General features: G+C 44.2%; 1 protein-coding gene across 2 annotated transcripts in view; it reads right to left on the bottom strand.

The window, feature by feature from the left end:
• Positions 1-395: 395 nt before the first annotated feature.
• Positions 396-19,330, bottom strand: part of LOC139298594 (protein MTSS 1-like) — a 42,319-nt gene continuing 23,384 nt past the window's right edge. Inside the window, exons 4-13 of one of the 2 annotated variants that reach the window (XM_070921256.1) lie at positions 12,992-13,076; positions 12,105-12,196; positions 11,319-11,393; positions 7,804-7,961; positions 7,439-7,546; positions 6,824-6,921; positions 5,272-5,494; positions 1,520-1,654; positions 1,161-1,347; positions 396-1,068 (exon numbers count right to left, since the gene is read on the bottom strand). In XM_070921256.1, coding sequence (XP_070777357.1) covers positions 413-1,068; positions 1,161-1,347; positions 1,520-1,654; positions 5,272-5,494; positions 6,824-6,921; positions 7,439-7,546; positions 7,804-7,961; positions 11,319-11,393; positions 12,105-12,196; positions 12,992-13,076 — 1,817 coding nt within the window. In that variant the 3' untranslated portion in view covers positions 396-412. Of the gene's footprint in view, positions 1,069-1,160; positions 1,348-1,519; positions 1,655-5,271; positions 5,498-6,823; positions 6,922-7,438; positions 7,547-7,803; positions 7,962-11,318; positions 11,394-12,104; positions 12,197-12,991; positions 13,077-19,330 lie in introns of both variants that reach the window. The other variant, XM_070921255.1, reaches the window with a different exon arrangement.

Consider the following 19,330-nt stretch of genomic DNA (forward strand, 5'->3'; position numbering starts at 1 on the left):
CCCACATTAGTTTGATAGACTCCCTTTAGTTTACATCAGTTTAGAAGAGAGATTTTCAAACTATGTAGCTTTGTTAGTCTTTGATAATTCACAAAGTCCACAAATGGAGGCGTCGTCATCCCTCATTTAAACAATTTCTCTTTGGCCAAAAGGTGATGGTGAAGTTTTTTTTACCTTTTTTAAAGCAAACTCACTGCACCATGATCAAATATCCCTTCAAAGTTTTGTTAAGTAAAAATACAAAACTGATCCTTGATCAGAGTCTCCGGGCAACTTCCTCCTATCCTTGGCGTCCATTTGATGTCATAGCTCCCATTTGTGTTTACTTCCAAATAACCATTTTGTGTCCCATAGCATATTTGCTGAAATTCAGCCAGGGACGCAAAATAGCTCAAGTCAAACCCTTCTGGTCTCAGTAAATACTTGGTGCTGATCGATCATTGGTCGCCGTCCTCTTGAGCCTGACGCCTCGTCGGATAGCCACCAGAAAGTCCTCCACCTCGCTGTACTCCGTCTCCTCCAGGAGCTCTGGGAGAGGCCGGCGCTCCCACTCTGACACCCGACCACTGGGCTGCGGTGGTGGGGTGGGAGGGTCTGACCCCTCGCCCACGTGTTGGGTCTCCCAGGAGCCAGACCTCGGTGACAATGGCCCACTGCTGCCTGGTGACACAGGGGTGGTCGGGGGGCTGAGCGGGGTTCGTGGTGTGTTGCCATCCTCTGAAGCTGCCCTGCTGGGGAAACCGGGATGTTCAGGCACAGTGGGGGTCTTTACTGGGATCATGGGGGGCTTGATGGGGATGGGGCCCAAGCTAAGGCCTCCAGAGGGCCGTCGCAGGTTGGGTTTGGAGGATGGTGTCCGTCGGATGGTGGCGACTCCCGGGGTGATTATGGCAGAGGGGTTGGAGGGCAGCCCGGCGGTGGAGGCCGGGCGTTTGGACTGGAACATGCGGCGGTAGGACTGACTGATGTCGCTGTTTCGGGGGATGGTGGAGGATTTATCAAAGTCTGATGACTGCTGCTGCTCGCCTTCCTGATCCGCTCCCACAGAGTAGTAGTCACAGTCTGATACTAACGTTACAAAAGCAAAACGTACAGTATAAAAACCATTTTGTGATACTGAAATAAAGAATTTGACGGGAGCATGATTTGTGTGTGTGCACCTTGTGAGTGGATGGTGTCCTCTGAGCAGCAGGGTGTGTTGGTCTGGCTGCTGTAGCCGCTGGAGCCCTGCAGCGAGTCTCTGCTGGAGCCGTGGATGTCCAGCTGGAGGCCTCGGGCCAGAGCCCTGGCCAACTCCTCGTGGGCCTCCCTGTCCTCCTGCGGGGTCAACAAGCACACATACGTGTACTGACAATATTAGTTTGTTCTGCACTATTCGTTTGGATTTGTTTTGAATGACTCAAAGCTCTGTCCAATCAAAAAGCTGCCAGTAAGTCACATGACCTGTATTTACAAGACTTGTGCACTGAAATGAGCACCATCTGACCTTGGGTGATGTCACAGAGTGGCTTCCTTTAACCCCTTGTGGTTCCTCCCCTGGGGCGGTGATGTCAGCGCCCTGGTGGCTGCTGGGATCTGTAGTCTCTCTCCTGTCCTTGCTCCTCTTCAGGGTGTTGACCATTGACTGCTCATATGGGCCCGGTTTGGCCCAGTCCTACACAGACAGACAGGGTCCAGCATCACACTCTGCTGTTACATTTCACTTGAAGTTTAATCACTTTGGGGTCTTCTGACTGATGGTTATGTTTGGGTTTTTTAAATTTTGATTGGAATTTGTCATTAATTTTATTGACTAAATGATAAAACACTAATCAATGGATTAGAAGAAAAAACAGGTCTGTTAATCCAGAAATAAAACACAGTAAAATTAAGGTTGTTGTTGTTGTTGCCACTGATCAATAATTGTTTTTGACTGATTGGATTTATTATTTATTTCATAAAATGTAGAAAATAAGGACAAATGCCCAGTTCTGATTTTAGTAATTCATACTGTATAACTACCAGTATTTGTATTTATTTTATAACATCATGAACAACAAAGGTAAACTGACGTTTGCATTTTGAAACTGCAGTCGGCAAATATTTGGGATTTACTGTAACATGTTAGTCAAAACCTGGTTTCAAAAAGCAGCAGCTTGAATCTGAACTGCAGCCAACAATTAAGACAAAAATGAAATCCAGTGTTATTATAGAGAGCTGGTTGAGGGTGAACTGTCGGCAGTGTTGGTGTTGTTTTGAAGTCTGCTTGACAGGCTGATGAAACAAAACAGCAGACTGATGAAATTTATCATCTGAGTGTTTTCAAAGTGTGCAAAGAAAGAAAATCCAACTGAAAGGACAGAAAGACTCTGCGAGCCTGAGATGAAAGGACATAAAGTGGCAGTGGAGTGCAAGATGAAAGAAGGATCAGAAGAAGTGAAGGAGGAGGACATCGGGGAGAACGAGGATCAAACCTTCCAGGACGGGACTCTGGATGAGGGGATCATTCCGAGCCCTGGGGGGCTGAGAGGCAGGAACTCTCCTGATTGGCCGGAGCCTGAACGAGACCGCGGCCACATGGGAGAAACGGACGAATAGGAGGGCGAGGAGATGGGAGAGGTGGTGGTGGAGGAGGAGTAGGTGAAGTATGGAGGGTGGAGGTGGGTGTCCTGGGCCTGCAGTACCACTCCGTGCAGACAGAGGGCAGCGTGATGGTCAAAACCATTTGACAACTGAAGGTGAGTGGATGAGGGAGAGGCAGAAAAACAATTCAAAAATTAAAGATGGCAGTTAAGATGTGAAAACATAATGTGGAGGTGGAGGCGCTACATGTAGCAGGAGGAGCTCAGTGGTCTTTTACATAGAAATGTGTCTTGAGTCTGCTGGGTTCGACCAGCCAGTTCCACGACCAGTTATCTATGTGATAACCTAAGCACTAACACTGAAGGAGAAGGAGACACCAACACAAGACCAGGTCCAGGTCGACAAAATACCCAGATTTGCTTTTGTTTTGATGCAAATAAATCTCTAAATTAGCATGAGCTAAAAACAAGAATCTACTACCTAAAAGTTTTCATTCCAACATTGTCGGCAGATTATTAGATTATTAACTCTGCAACGGCATCACGAAACGTTTGCCTTGTTTAATGAATCAATATTTTAAGCTCATCAAAGTAATAGCTCTGCATTGAGACCTCCAGTATTTGGAGCAAGTTATGGATCTGTTATTCCAAGTGTCAGCACATTTAATAAACATGTTACCTTTTAGTTCCTTGCAAATGTTGACAGCTGAACCTCATTAGTAGGACTGTCCTGATTGAAGTTTCATGTCCTTTTAATATTGGGTCCAATAATTCGATTGACCTATCATCTACCTGTTGACAGTTTTTCACAAGCTGCTTGATCTAAATACTGAAGGTCCTGGTTCTAAACTACGAACTTGATAAAGAAGAGCAGCTTTGCAGCGCTATCAGGCTGAGGGATCGGACCGATACTGGTCCATTACAATCTGCCCCAATAATGATCCTTAGCATCTCTGATCATTTAGATTAGATAAGATTCAACAAGTGGATCTGATAAAATACCACCGAACCCCACGCATAGCCTGTCTTTGTGTTTTACACTAAGTGGAAATGACTGAAGTGCTTCAACATCTTTCTGACAACGAAACACTGACGCTTAAAAGCTCCACGTGGCTCCGTCAGACACAACATGACGACAGCAGAGTGTGTGTGTGTGTGTGTGTGTGTGTGTGTGTGTGTGTGTGTGTGTGTGTGTGTGTGTGTGTGTGTGTGTGAGATCACGTGTAGATGTTCACCTGTCGTAGCCCTGAGTGGGGCTCGCTGTGTGAGGGTGAGGAAGAAGAAGAGGAGGAAGAGGAAGGCTCCTCATTGACAGACTGAGAAGGTAAAGGAGAGACACACGACTGCAGCAGAGCCATGCAGAGCGCACACACACACACACACACACACACACACACACACACACACACACACACACACACACACAGGAAGCAATTTGCAGGATGCAAGAAAAGAAACAGATGGAAGAGAAGCAGAAGAAGCGTGACACAAGTTAGTCATAAAAACAGTCAGTAAGAGCAGCATAATGTCGGACAAGCAGAAGAATTAGCAAGTAAGCGTGAACAGAAACAGAACAGGCAGCAGCTGCAGCACGAAGAAGAAGAAGAAGAAGAAGTGATGACTGAAGCAGAAGCAGGTTCAGCAGGTGAAATGAGAAGCTAAAGGCTGATAACTGGACACAATATAAGAGGTTGCTTCCAAAATGCTCCACGTCATAGACGACATGCAGAATATCCGGCTGTAATATGCTGTAATCGTCCACACAGTGACGTTACGGGGACTCGTCTCCCATCAGTGGACAAACAGCTGATTAAGTTTTAGGGTGAGAGTTAGACTAAAACTTTGGTTAAACTTAGTGTTCGGATCGGAGTGGATATGGTTTATTTTATGGTAAATCTCCTGAAGGTAAGGCGTTGCCCCCTTCTTCAAAGGGCTGTTTGAGGATTAAGATTAAGGATTTAGGTTTGGGTTACGGGTTAGGGAATGCGTTATGTTAATGAGATGTAAGCATGTAAGTAACCTCTTCATGATGAAACGTGATCCTTTATTATTCTCGCACGTCCTGAGTCCTGACTCTCTTTAATCCAGCTCACTGTTCTCATCTTAATCCAGCTTTTGTCTTTGGTGGTTCTGTAGATTTGACGAGCTCCTAAAACGAGTTTTAGTCCAATGTCTCCGTCAAACTCCGTCTCTGCTTCAGGGAGAAGAACATCCCAGAGCACAAGAGCTCTTGAATGTCCCCTGTATGTTCACCTCACCTTTGTATGGCTAATTTCTCATAATGTGTGAAATAGTTAGCATAAACAACCCTAACTGAAAATTACACGTTTTAAATGTGAGTTAAAGCTGCAACAGTTAGTCAATTGATTAATGAAGCAACTATTGCTGCTGATTGAATTAATCAGCAACTATTTTGATAATTGATTAATCGTTTCATTAATTCTCGTTCTTCTAGTTCACGCTTCTCCAGCTTTTTTAAATCATTGTTCATGGAACATGTTTGGGTTTTGGACAAAACAAGACAAATGCAACAAGGACTCTTTTTCTTTTTTATCAAAAAAATATTCACCAGGTAAATGAAAATAATTATTAGCTGCAGCCCTAATATGGGTGACCCTGTGTCCCTCCCACAGTTGGGTGCAGCCCGGCTGCATGAGACCCTGAGGTAGTCGGGGTGACTCAGCATATTAATTTTTCTTTTGTTCCTTACCTGTGAGGTTTCCGGGGGCATGGGTGAAGGGGATTTGGACTGGAAGGCATCCTGGGAGATGAAGCCGGAGTCGTGGGAGGAGACTGAGGAGAGACGGGCCGGCGTCTGCTGGGGGAGCACCGAGGAGGAGGAGGAGGAGGAGGCACGGTAACGGAAATGGGAGGTGGGGGAGTGGCAGTGTGAGCCGCTGGAGCGGGAGTCGCTGCTGTTCACACTGTTCAGGCTGCTGTGGGACGGAGAGGAGGGGGGGGACATGTCAGAAAGGAAGAAGAACGTCACAATTCAGGGTTGAAAACTATATTTTCTCTGTAACCTGCAGCACTATGTTTTATTTGTGTAAGATAATTCAAGTGAATGGAATTTCATTTGTGGAGCTCACAGCACTGAAACAAAGTTTTTCATTTGGACCGTTTCATCAGTAGAAACAGGGTTTTATCCAGAGAAAGATGTTATTTATCAAAAGTCGCTGTTGAACTTTTCTACATTATGTCGTTATTTAGTGTTTTAAGGACGATATTGTGGGCAAATAAAGAAAGTACATGGCTGCATGGCTCGATGCTACTACAACAGTTAAGATAATTTGGATGAACTGAACCGTGACAGCAACTTGACATCATGCAATACAAAAGCTACACAGCTGTACAGTCAGCATATCTAAGGTGCAAATTACAGTTCGGTTCAGACATTAAATCTACCAAAACACCCAACAGATGATGCCAGCATGTTTAACAAGCTTATATTAGTGCTGTTTCAGCAGCACTACCAAATGTTGGACAATATAAACGTGTTTTAACCCTTTTTCAATTTGACAAATTCTGTCCAACAGCACAATGCATCTTTGCATAATAAAGAACTTCACCTTGATAAGGACCGTCTAAAGTTAGAGAGGTTTTCTTACAAACATTCAAACCTCGACAGCTTCTGATGCCCGACACATCCAAAACCTCCCAGCCTTCATCTACGTTCCTCCCACCAGGTTTCCTGTTTTTCATTTGTCAGCCTGAAACTTGAGCCCAGTTCTCAGGACAACATTTAAGTCTGAAAAAGAACACCTCTCCAAACTTTACAGACGTAAATAAACGACATATTCATATGAATTTTCATTTGGATAATTTAAGTTTAAAAGCAGCCACCATGTCTTTCCTGTGTGAAAATCAGAAGAAAGCTCGTAACTCGAGCAGATGCTTACTGAGTCCTGCCAGACCACAGTGAGCTTTACAAGACTAGCTTTTGGGAACTAGACCAGCACGCTGACCCTCTATGATCCCTGCTGCAATGAAGAAAACCTGAGAATAATCCTGATCAGGACACAACGATGATGAAGTAGAAAAGGGAAAAGTATCCGCTGAAACTACAACAATACTTCTTCCTCTTTAAAGAAGCTAATACTGATCAGAAATATTAATTTGTCCATGTCCCATTAACAGCTGCAGTTCCCCCTCTGGCCCACAGGGAGGCAGTAGAGTCCTGGCAGGATGGCAGATTAGACCTATCAGCTTTTGGGGAGGTTTGTTGATATGATGGACAGTTTGCTGTCGCCACGGTAACCAACCTGCACATGCTCGACTTCCTGGATACGGTGGTGCTCGGTGATGAGGGTGGGGTTTGGTAGGACCAGGTGCACTCGGAGCCCTTTAGGTCTACGATGACCTGGAGAGAGAAAAGACAGAGGAGTCTTCAGGAAATGTGCGTATATCAGAATAACTAATAACAAAATGTCTGTTTCCGCAGACAGGCACTGCCTCAGTCTGAGTTCGGTTGGCCTCAAAGAGGTTCTGGTAAATCTTCCGACAACTCAGGAAGGAGAGGCAGGGTCTTTCCCCGCCTGTTCTCAGCAGGGGGGGGGGGGTAAGTTGTACCTTTTCACCAGAGCCTATCCAGTTCAGGATTTAGGATCGATATGTGGAAGTTGTATATAATGTACATACAGCACTTTTGTACATATTTTAAAATGTGGGAGGTTTTAAATAAAGTTTGGCAGCAATGCAAAGATATGTGAAGTATAGTGTGTAGTACTCAAAAGGCTTCTGATAAAACACCTGAGGTACAATTGAGCAGCTCTAAAGTATGTTCTCAATCAATCAGCAGTTACGTTCATTTAACCACCAGAGACAAAACAGGACAGACAGCAACACAACAGTTCAGGGGACAGTTCAGACTGTTGCACCTGCTCGCTGGAGGCCGGCAGCTTGTGTGGGTCCATAGTCAGAGTCTTCAAGTCGTCAGTCAGAGTCTGGAGGTGAGTGATCTCCCCCAGCATGGACATCTCCTCCTCCTGACACACACAAACACAACAGGTTCTACAGCAGAACAACTGCGCAGCTACTTCACTGCAGCTTTCACTGAGCTAAAGCAAAGGACCTCTGCTGTGTATGCAGAGAGAGTCTGGATCACGACGCAGGAGTGAACGTGTTTTCAACCCGACCACAGCTAGAAGATAAATTGTTGGTGGAGCGTTACTTTTAACAGCCACCGTCCACTCATTTTCTCTTTGTTTAGACCGTGGTTTGGATGTCTGGATGTGTGACTGACCACGACAGGCTTCAGCATGGAGACGAAGCAGCAGAAGCGACTCCTCTCCTCCACCAGCGCCTTCCTCACCGCCTGCTTCTCCGTCTCCTCCAGCAGCAGGTATTTATCACTGACGTCCTGCATGGCACTGTCCAGCTGAGGCTGGAGGTCCCCGCGGCCTGAACACACACACACACACACACACACACACACACACACACACACACACACACACACACACACACACACACACACACACACTTATGATTACATACAATCTCAGAAAATGTACTGACCCTACTGGATAAATGAAAAGCAACTGCAAGTTTCACACAGATGTGAAAGAAGAGCTCAGAAGTAACAATTATTTTCATCGATTAACTTATTATTAATTATCGTTTGGTCTGAATAAAAAGTGAAAAATGTCATAATTTCCCAGAACCAACAAACCAAATGATATTCAGTTTACTGCAACATGTGACAAAGAAAAGAAGCAAATCGTCACATTCAAAAAGCTAAAACCAGAGAATATTTGGCCTTTTTTGCTTGAAAAGTTACTGAAACAATTGTTCAATTATAACACTTGTTGCTAATTAGTTTTCTGCTTTCAACTAATCGATATAATAATAATAATAATGGACTAAATGTCAGCTCTACTGACAAGTTCATGTTTCAAAAATAAGGTTTGTAAGTATATAAGTCTCTTCAATGATACACTTACAATAATACGTTTTATTCAATGTGCGTCAGAGAACATACTTTAAAAAGTGCTGAAGAAAAAAAGCATAAAAAGAGAACAAACCATAAACAATAAAAAAAAAGATGCCAAAAGTTCCCAAAAGTAAATCTGTCAAAGTGCTAATTTAAAATACAAAACTGAAATTTCATATCTTCTTCACTGACAAAGACTTTAAGACCTTAAAGTGAGCGCAGAAGCTTTGCATGAGATACTAATAATAATAATAATAATCCAGATTTTAGAACTCCAGTTAGTGAGAAAGAACCAGAGAGAGCCGCAGACAGATTATCATCTGTGAAATCGTATCTTCACAGAACTGTAGTTCAGAGAGAACAGCCTGTTCTGAGGCTGCAAACACTTGATCGCTTCAAAACAATAGTTAGAGCTTCCCACAAACCATTAACCCACGTTTAAGAATTTAAAGAGTTTTCCCTCCGAAGCCGGCGATCCATCAGGCTGTCCCAACCGACCGCTGGCATCCGACAAACACATTATTAGTGTTGTCATTAATTATCTAAAGACATTTATTACAGAATACTCAGTTTAAATCACATAGCTGCTCTTGTGAAACAGAAAAGAGGATTCTGTTCTATTCTTAACCCTGATCACATGTTCTTTTCTCCAGTTGCATTTATACTTGACACAATCATCTCCTGTCCTCTGGTGGCCCTCCATGGACTCAGGAGCTTGAGGGTCTACACACCCTTTAAGGGGTAAGTCGCCTTATTGAAAAGTGACTCTATTTGTGTCTACTGATTGTCTTTATTCTTCTCAGAAGGGTTTTGAGGTAAACTTTCATTTGGTAATCTCATCGTCGGCACTTCGGGACGGACATAAACATGTAATTACAGTTCTTTATCGGTCCAGTGAGATCCAGGGCCGGGTTCTGTGGTCGGGCTGATAGATGTGAACTTCACACTGAACTCCTCCAGGCTTCAGTGATGAAGAGAGGAAAGACACGGTTCCTTCAACGGACGGGAATGTCATTCCTGGTTTCCCACAGAACTCGAGCAACATCAGTCTCATATTCTGTGTTTGTGTTATTTTACAGCCGTCATGTGGAAAATCAGATCACAGAAGGGCTCGAACTGCAAAATGTCAATTATTATAACACAACTATCCCTCCCTGCGTGAAGTGTATCTATCTCTAATCCCCGACTCCAATTACAGACACAAGTTTCTTGTTAGCATTATTTTTAAGAACTCAGATTACTGCAGAAAGCCTGTGTATAAAAGTAGATTGCCTTTCTAAATAGTGCTGCTTTAATCAGAGTGATGCAAAGGCAACTCTTGTCTGGGACTCTTCCCTCCATCACTCAGCAGAGGTTTCCCTTCATTCTTCCTTCCTCCCTCTCTCATCACATTCATCACATTCCAACAAGTCCTGCCTCCTGTTTTCCTCCTTCTCTTCTTCCCTCGTGCAGAGGGAGTTTCCTCTCGTGCAGTAATAACAGGCTGGAAGGGCCCGAGGACCGAAGCAGCTCCACCACATCTGAGGTCCCTCCGGGGTCAATCCCAGGTCCTGTTTATTTAGTCTTAAAGGCTGAACTCAAAGCTGGAAGCCATCGAGTCCTTTGTCGGCAGCAACAACAAGCCTTTGTTTCCAATCATAATAAGTACGATGAATCAGACTGGAACTTCTTGTTCTAAAAGCAGAGGACTTGTTTTGGTGTTTATTTGTGGTTCTTTGCAGCTCAGCAGTAACACTGACCCCACCTACGAGAGGTCATGCTATACTACAGTTCAAAGGATCGGTGGGTCGATTCTTTAGTTCGTTACTGTGCCGACAGAAAATTACATATGAATAGTTTGTCATTTATTAAGCAACAAGACTGAGAGTCTACAGCCATGCTAGCGGGACAGCTGTGCTTTGAGCTAATGCTAACATGCTGATGCTAAGCAGGTGTAATGTTTACCATCAACATGTTAGTTTAGTGTGTTAGCATGCTAACATTTGTGATTTAGGGCTAAACGCAAAGTAGGTAAGTGAGGCTAATTCTGCAGATATTTATATATATATATAAACGAGTCTGATAAATTTGTGATAACAATAACACCAGCTGGCTGCTTTATTGTTCGGGCTGCATCAGCTGATTTATTCAGATTGTTGCGTAGCGTGTCAGTCACATCTAAACGACGTGGGAACATATTTCAGCCGAACCGAGTGGGCTGGATATGATTTGGAGAAGCAGATGTGTGACAGAACGCCGGAGGTGTTGGAGGGTTTTCTGTCTCACACAGAGTGGCAGGATGACACACACTGACTGATAAATACATTGATAAATGTACTGTCTGCTCACCTCCACCTGCCACATTAATGTCACAACCAGTCAGAGTTAGGAACGCTCTCTTTTATGTTACCGCAACCAAACTAGGGCCGCCATTGTAAACAGATAATAAAGAACCTCTGAATAGTCACGTACGATAGAAAGCAGACGTAGAAAGTTTTAGTTTATGGGGCGCTTAACTTACCAAATACATCAGCTGGACAGAGCAGAGCATGATGGGACACCACAGGAGGAGATGGAGGCAGATTGTTGGAGAAGGAAAAACATGATATTAACTTTTAAACCCTCACATGTCTTCACACACTCCTCTTCATCACTTAAGTACCACTACTGATTCAATTATCCCATGAAAACCACCATCACTTCATTATGACTGACTCAAACCAAACCTCAACTCTTTTGGTATTACTACAAATGTCAGTGCCATTTTGAATCCCGTCATGGAACCAGGCCCACATGAAAACACTTGATGATCATTTCTCATTAGTGACAGGGCAGAGAGCGCTAACCTTTCTTTGCTTTCTTCTGCAGCTTCAGAGTGTCTGAAGACCTCTTCTTGATCTCCTGACGGGCCTTCTTGTACTCTGTAGAGAAACACACACACACAGATAGATGAACACACAGTGCACACCCACATACTGTAGACAGAGTTTAGGTTACATTCATGATAAACGTCAGATATGCACACATTCATATGCAAATAGAGAGCTCCATGAACACCATCACTGCACGCAGACATATGACACACATACCCGCATGCCTACACTGTCCCACAAAGACAAAACACTCTTAACACAGACATGATGTGTGAAGAAAAATAAACACCACTGCTGACATCAGCTAAAGCTAATTCACACGCTTGTTACCAGAATTGAAAAATCTATTTTGATGCTCCAACATCTCATTAACTGAAGAGTAGAGGGTCCTGCTAAATGCTAACTAGCCCAGCATGTTGCCTCTGACTGTAGTGGACGATTTCATGTAGTTAATCTACCTTTTTTAAACGTATTTAATTCCTTCTCATTAGTTCAAATCGACATGAGAGCTGATAAGAAACTGTTTTCTCTTTGTTCCCTTTTAGATTGTCCAAACAAAGAAGTGCACCATCTAAGTGTTTCTGTTTCATGTGTGTGACTGTGTGATTAGTAATCAACACAATAAGCATAAAATGAAGGTTTGATATGTTACACAGTTCAGCCAAGAGCCTTCAAACGCTTGTTTCTCTCTGCTGCGCTCTGCCTTTGAGAGGCAGCGCAGGCGTCTGTGCTTCGGTGTGTGTTTCTGCGTTTGTGTACCTTTGGCGTGGTCTTTGTCCAGAGTGTTGGCTACTCTCTTCCACTCCTCCATCTGCTCCTGTAGCGGGTTGATCAGACAGTCCAGAAACACCCTGCGAACACACACAAACACACACTGTTGGAGCGGAAAGAAAGTCCCCACGACATACATTTTAGGGTTTAGTCTTGGTTTAAGGTTAGCGTTACAGGAAGGGGTTGCAGTTAGGCCCGTGGTTAAAGTTAGAGTGAGTCTTCAGGGAATTAATATGAGTCTATGCCATGGCATGAAAACTGTGGATCATCTAGTCTGGAGGGAGTTTCTGCTTCAAGTGGGTCTCGTTCACCGGTGAGGGTAAGACGGAGACTCGGACCCATATGACTTCTCAAAATAATCTTTCTGTCGGGGCCTCATGAGGTGACAAAGGGACAGATATAGTCCAGAAACAGACCTCAGACAAGCATGCAGAGGAGGAAGGAGTTGAGTCAGGAGGAGATGAGGTGAATGATGAAGAGAAGAAAGAAAGAGGAGGCGGGGGGAGACGCGAAGGACTCAGAAGATGAGTTTAAAGACGAGTGAATGGAGAGCATGAACCTCAGGAGGCAGCAAAACGAGGCGAGGAGGGAAAGAAGGCGGCACGAAGAGACGGATGAAGGGTCACAAAACATGCAGTGAAATCATTTTATCATTCAAAGGATCGAGGCCCATAATGGCAACAAATTGATCGGGATAATTATTCTTCGCCATAATCACGAGTTTAGAATCAAAGACTGAACAGGGAGAGGGAGCGAGGTGGAGGGTGGAGAGCTGAAGCAGGAGGAAGAGGAGGAGCAGGTTGCCATGGAGAGCTGGGAGGAGATGCTACACCTGTTCGACACACACACACACACACACACACAGATCTACTCACATGGAGAACTGGCGGAGTTTGGCCTCGATGCTGCGGTGCCTCATGCACATCCTGGTGAGGGCTGAACCGATGTCCCTGGTCCCTCCTGAAAACAAACACAGAGACGACAATCTGTCACATTTCAAAACTGTGGCTGCAGATTACTGGAAGCTCTTTATTCTTTTGGTCTAAAATCCATTAAGCAAGTTCACGTTCACTCACACAGCCGACCAGAACAAGTGTGTATGAAGACAAACACATTTCAGAAATGTCACTTTTCCCTAAAAGCCACGACGCTGACGACGTAAGGCTGCAGCAGCACTGGGTTAAATGTGCCCTCTTAAGAGTCAATTAATTACCAGTTTAAATGATCTGCAAATCAGCTGAACTCACCACAGAATACAGTAAATGAGCCAATTTCCAGTTTTTGAGGAGATCCTCTTGATGACAGATTAGATTAGAAATGTGTTTTGATTGATTTTCTTCTCCATCACATCAAACAAGAGGAAGAAAGCCTCCAAACCACAGTCATCATCAGACCACCAGTCTCCTTATTGAATGCTGAATTTCCATCAAAGTTACAACCTAATGTACTGCTTTTCTTTCACCTAAGCTTGGGCGTATAAAATAGACAAAAGGATTCTATATTTTCTCTATTAAATGATAAAGATATGTTTGGGCATCGGGCAGGTCAGACCAGTGAGACGTGAGAGTGAGCATCTACCACGCTCATTATTTAAACCACTGAGATGAACAGAGTCTATCACTTGATAACAATATATTTCAGCTAACAGCTGTTCTCCTGCAGCGTCACTGCTCCCTTTCATGCACCAGGTGCCAAATATGGCGCAAACATAATAGTTTTAGAGACAACTGTCCTGCCACGAGGAGACACGCTGGTGAGGCGCATCAGCCACCCAACGTCCGTCAAACCCTGACCAACGCTATCTGAGACGGCAGAGGACGGAGGGAGCGGCTAAGAGAGGTCTGATAACTTTCTCTTCAAGTAAAGAAGTCAGAGGTCAGAGGTCACCTCCGGAACAGCAGCTGATATATGTATTTTCTGAGTGTGTCCCTTGCTCAAGGACACTCCATCAGGGCGCAGACGAGCCTGTTAGAGAGCTAATTGTCAGTGCAGCAGAAGCTCCACAGGCACCCGAAGGGACCAGATGGTCGTCATCTCTCTCCCCCGGACAGAACACTCCCTCCTGGGGGAAAGTTCACCAGACCTCAGCCTGTCAGCCTGGAGATCCAGCAACACCTCCAACACGTGCTGTTTGTGTCGATACACAGGAGACGACCTTCGATCACCATGTTAAAAGAATACACCTTAAAATACTTCTGTTCTGTCTTACATGTTTGATTTTGTATGTTACTCTTTCTCTAATCGATACCTGATTTTATCAATATCTTGTATTAATAAATGTGGACTCACGGTTACTCTTAACTTTCTGGTTTGGGGAGTGTGTTGATGTCCCCACACGTATAGTATACAAGCGAGTGTGTGTGTCAGGGGTGGGGTAGTGAGCACTGCATTGCACCACTGACACCTCACTCGCTCCTCTGCTCCTCTCTCCCTCCACATGTCCCCCTTCTTCCCTCCTCTTCATCCCTCTTACTCATCTTCCTCTCACCGTCCCTCACAGAACGATATAACATGAATACGGATTGTTTACAGGCTTGTTGCTCAAATCTTTCTGAGAAAAAAGTATAAAAAGTTTTAGATTTCAGGAACAGATGCTAAAAGAAGTCAAACACCCAAATCACTTTTATTACTCTAGTCGTCACTGTGGAGAAGTATTACTTCCTTGTTGGACGTTGCTGTTTAAACTCTGCTCTTTAAGTTTATTGATTTTGTTCTTTAGAGGCGAAAGGAGGGATTAAGCTGGATTTATAAGTGTGCAGAGTCTGGCGCCTTGCAGCATGCACCCCCTCAAAACTGCACCCCCACATCAGGCCGGCGACGGAGACAGACGACAAGAACTGCAGTGTTGGAAAGTAACTAAGTACATTTACTTTGTTACTCAAGAAGGTACAAAAAAGATTGTTGTTGTTAGTACTTTTACTTCAGTAAAGAATCTGAATACTTCTTCCACCACTGGAGAGCTGCGATTGGTCGGCTCGGGCTGCTTGTGTTTTCTGATGTCGACGGTTCAGAGTGAAGACAACATGAGCATGAGCAACATTAGCAACATGCGTCTAAGAAAGCCGTCCACGCTGTAAACATTCAGCTGACCATGGCCACTGCTCTCTGCCGCAGTGAATGAATCGCCGTCAATACAGTGACTGAACGGAGAAATCCCACGATGAGCAATGAAACCAGGCCATGATCCACCGTCACTCGTGTCACAAAGTAAATAAAGTACGCTAAGCACAGCTGTGGGTGCGATATCAACAGGTGAGATCCAGAGTTAAGGTATAAAAAAACCCTCCACCGTGAATAATAAATAAAGTTTTAGGTGATTTTGCACAGGAAAATCTTCCTCCAGTCTTATTGGGCTGTTTTGTCGGCCTTCAGCTGAAGTTGTAGATTTGATCGTTCACTCATTCACTGGCGTTGATACAGAGGATCTAAATCTGAGGGCGGCGCGGTGTCTTTCTCGACTGTAAAACCCTGTTCGGGTATTCCTTCAGGTTTTCAGAAGGACGTTTTGTGCCTCTGTTATTGACATCGACATGATAAACGGAGCTTTTGCACCCCTGATCCTCGGGCCTCTGGATCCTCAGCTTCATCAGTAATGCAGCGATGCTTCAAGACATTTTTCAGTTGAACATCTGCGCAGATTCTTTTCTCACCCCAAACACCGTCTCCTCCTCAGCGTCCCTCTAGTCCTCCTTCACAGCATCTCTCGCCGCCATCCCCACTTCCCTCTCTTCACACATCATCCTCCTCTCCTCTTTCAGACCCTCCCTCTTTCCTCTTTTTGCTTCTCCCCGTTCTTCGTCCTCTTCCTCCCCTCTTCTCACCTCCAGACGAGGTGTTACCTCCTCTCTTCTCACCTCGTCTCCTCCTCTCTGCTGCGCTCCTTTCAGAAACGAGGTGTTATACTTCTGTATGAGTCCAGGCTGAATTCCCATCAGCCATCAGGGCAATGTCAAATGCATCATTTCCGAGAGGCACCGCAGAACTTCAGAGTGCTGCTGAGGGCTGATATTATTCAAAATGGTTGTGTTTATGTTCCTGGTCTCTCTGGAGAAGATGTTTCTACAAAAATATGGGAGAAGTTGAAAAGCAGACATGTAATGAAGGTTTGAGTCAAACGTGCTCCGAAGCTGCAGCTGGTTTCTACACGTTTTACTAACTTAACAAAATTATTAACAAAAGACCCCCGACGGACACAGGAAATGTGCACTTTCAGGCTTCTGTAGCTGTCAAGAAGAAGATGAAGTTCCCAGACTGCATGATTCAAACATTTTGGCCCCAGTGTTGTCTGGGCAGGTCTCCACAGGAGCTGGAAGGCCGGTTTTACCGACCTTTCACGACCCTGTTTTACTGCGAGTCCTGCGATTCCCAAGACGACAGCAATTAGAGAGAGTGTGAATAATTCTGCAGCGCCACAGGACTTTATTTCTCTGATTTTTAGGAGTCAGTGCCACTAATATTAAGTGTTACAATTCACATTGAGGCCAAGAGCTACATTTGAAAATTGAGGCTTTATAGAAATATTTCAAGCTACTTTCAAATGTGACACGACTCTACTCGACTGAGTGCAGATAGTTACCATTAAAACATCAGGATTCATGAGCGATCAAGAGAGGCTGTCCCTGTTTGTATTTCTAACACTATCAATAATTATCATATCTTATTGTAAGAGAAGCAAAGAATAAAATAAAGTATTATCCAGGGAAATACCAGCCGCCACTGCTCTGTTTGGATTTTCAGAATGAGACTTTTATTATCTTAAGTTTTGGAGTAAACGTGTCCCAGGAGCTTTAAACTGAGCAAAGATGCCGAGCAGAACAAAGGGAAGACGATGGTTTCAACAGAATTGCTGAGTAAAGTGTAAAGGTGATCTCATCTGATTCAACATGATGGCATTCCTCCTGCTGCCAAGAGGCTGCCTGGACAAGTCCTGAACAAAAACATGAAGCTGCACACAGAATCTGGCCGGAGGAGGACGGAGACGTGTCTCTAACTGCAACACATTCACAATGTTTGTGGCGATCAGTTTCAATCACGGTTGTTTCTGTTTGGTGTCACTGACAGGAGTCAAAAATCTAACTAAAGGGCAAAATGCAAAAGAATCTACATGATGTTACGTCCCTGTGTCTCCACCCGACAAGACGGGAAAATTAGATAAAAACATTCGTCAGAAAAAATGCAAAAGCTGAACTTCTCCCTCCAACAGGGAGACTTGATGAGAAAGATGTGACTTTCACATGATGCCATGATGTTTATTTAGTCCCTAAAATCAGTTCAGGCGATAGACGCTTGGTGACATTGTGACCACTGAACTACTGTAGCTAGCGAGCTAACTGCTAACATAGTGCTAGTAAGTCAAAGTAGCTCTCCCAGCTAGCTAGCTCGTTAACACACTTTATCATTGATTCTTGTCTTATTCCAATCAATTCATTTATTCATGTTACTGGGCCTTTAGTTTCACTACCACCTGCAGAGGCTAATAAATAATAAGAATAAGAATAAAAGTACTACAATAAAACAAATAGTGCAAAACATGAATATGGACCAAATGAATTAAACTGATATTGATCTTAAATGCTGAAATACAAATGTTTGTTATGATCATTATTATTATTTTGCACTTTAATATATAAAAAAAGAGAAGGGGCATTAAAATGGGTTGATTTTAAGTTTTTTTTTGTGTGATAAAACTGTCAGCTTCCGTCCTGGTATCAGCAGACTAGTCCTGTTCCTGCAGGGTCTCAGTCAGTCAATTAGTTCCTGGTCAATTCAGCTGATTGACCCGACTGTGGACGTCTCACGCTGGGCCTGTGTGTGTGTGTGTGTGTGTGTGTGTGTGTAATGACTGGCATTGAGACCCAGTTGACCCAATTCAGTGGGACAGAGCAGCGTCTCTGTCTGACCTGCAGCCGGTTCACTCTGATCTCGGCTGCAGCTGCAGACTGAACGGCCTCGAGGCTCCGCGGCAGCTCATCTGCATGTGAGACCAAACACGACCCGTTCAGACCCTCAGAGGGAGGAAGTCCGGATCCCGGCACCACGCAGCATCAAGGGATCAGTCACCCTGACTGAGCATTGAGCAGAGATATCGTCTCCACACATTCTTCCTTGACAAAAACCCGGCGCATACATTACCCACAATGCAATAGAACAGGATGCATTTCTCAAATTCTCAGCATGTAATCGTTCAAACTGACTGCAACAGTATGTTTAAACTACAGTAAAGAAACTGGACATCAGACTGAATGTGGTCTCCAGAGACCATAACCTCAACCTGTCGCCCGGCGAGCGGACCTGGCGGCTCTGGACGCTCTCACCAGCGCACAGTGTCGTGCGTCGGGGTCACGTTCAGCTTCACAGTGAACAGCAGTGACCTGGAATCCAAAGCCGTCTCCTTCCATCCAACTGGGATGTGAACTCAGCCGTCACATCCCCACAGGAGCCGCTCCACACAAACACTGGTGGAACTGGGCTGAGGAACCGGAGCAGCTGAAGACACACACACACACACACACACACACACACACACACACACACACACACACACACAGCAGGACAGGCAGTAAATCACTGTCCTGCAGTATGAGGCTATATTTCTTGTCTTGTTGCTACAGGGAGGTTACGACAGGAGCTATTTTGGAGAACTGGAGCATGAGGGGGAAAAGAGTAGAAGAAGAAGACGAAGGAGGCTCAGAGGACAGAAGAAGTTAGAAAGAAGGCAAAGAGTCAAAATCTCTTATTCAGTTTCCCTCAGAGGTCACTTTAATCTGGTTCCTGAGCTCTTACATTACCTGTCACTCACACAGTGTGGGCGGGACTTAAACACCTTTCTTTGCCTGTTTCTGGAGGTGACGCTCTTTTCTTTGTTTGTGTGTACATATATTTTAGTTTTTGTTTGTTTTTATGTTGTTTATAGACTAATGACTTGTGTCATCCCTACAATTAACATCTCTTCTTTTTATTTTATTATCAGTGGATTTTCTTTTATCTATTGAATAACAGATACTTTTTATTATCCTCACTAACATCTTTATTTCCATTTCAATTGTTTTTGTTTATCTATCTAATTTATTCTATTAACTAATATTTTTATTCACATTTTGTTAATGTCAATCGTAATTGTGCTTTGGCAACACACATCAAATGTCAATAAAGTTGAATTGAATAGCAGCTCCAGCAGCTGTCACTGCTTATGCTAACTACCCAGTTCTTCTTCT

This window comes from Enoplosus armatus, chromosome 16, assembly GCF_043641665.1.
Source record: "Enoplosus armatus isolate fEnoArm2 chromosome 16, fEnoArm2.hap1, whole genome shotgun sequence".
In the NCBI taxonomy this organism is placed as follows: Eukaryota; Metazoa; Chordata; class Actinopteri; order Centrarchiformes; family Enoplosidae; genus Enoplosus; species Enoplosus armatus.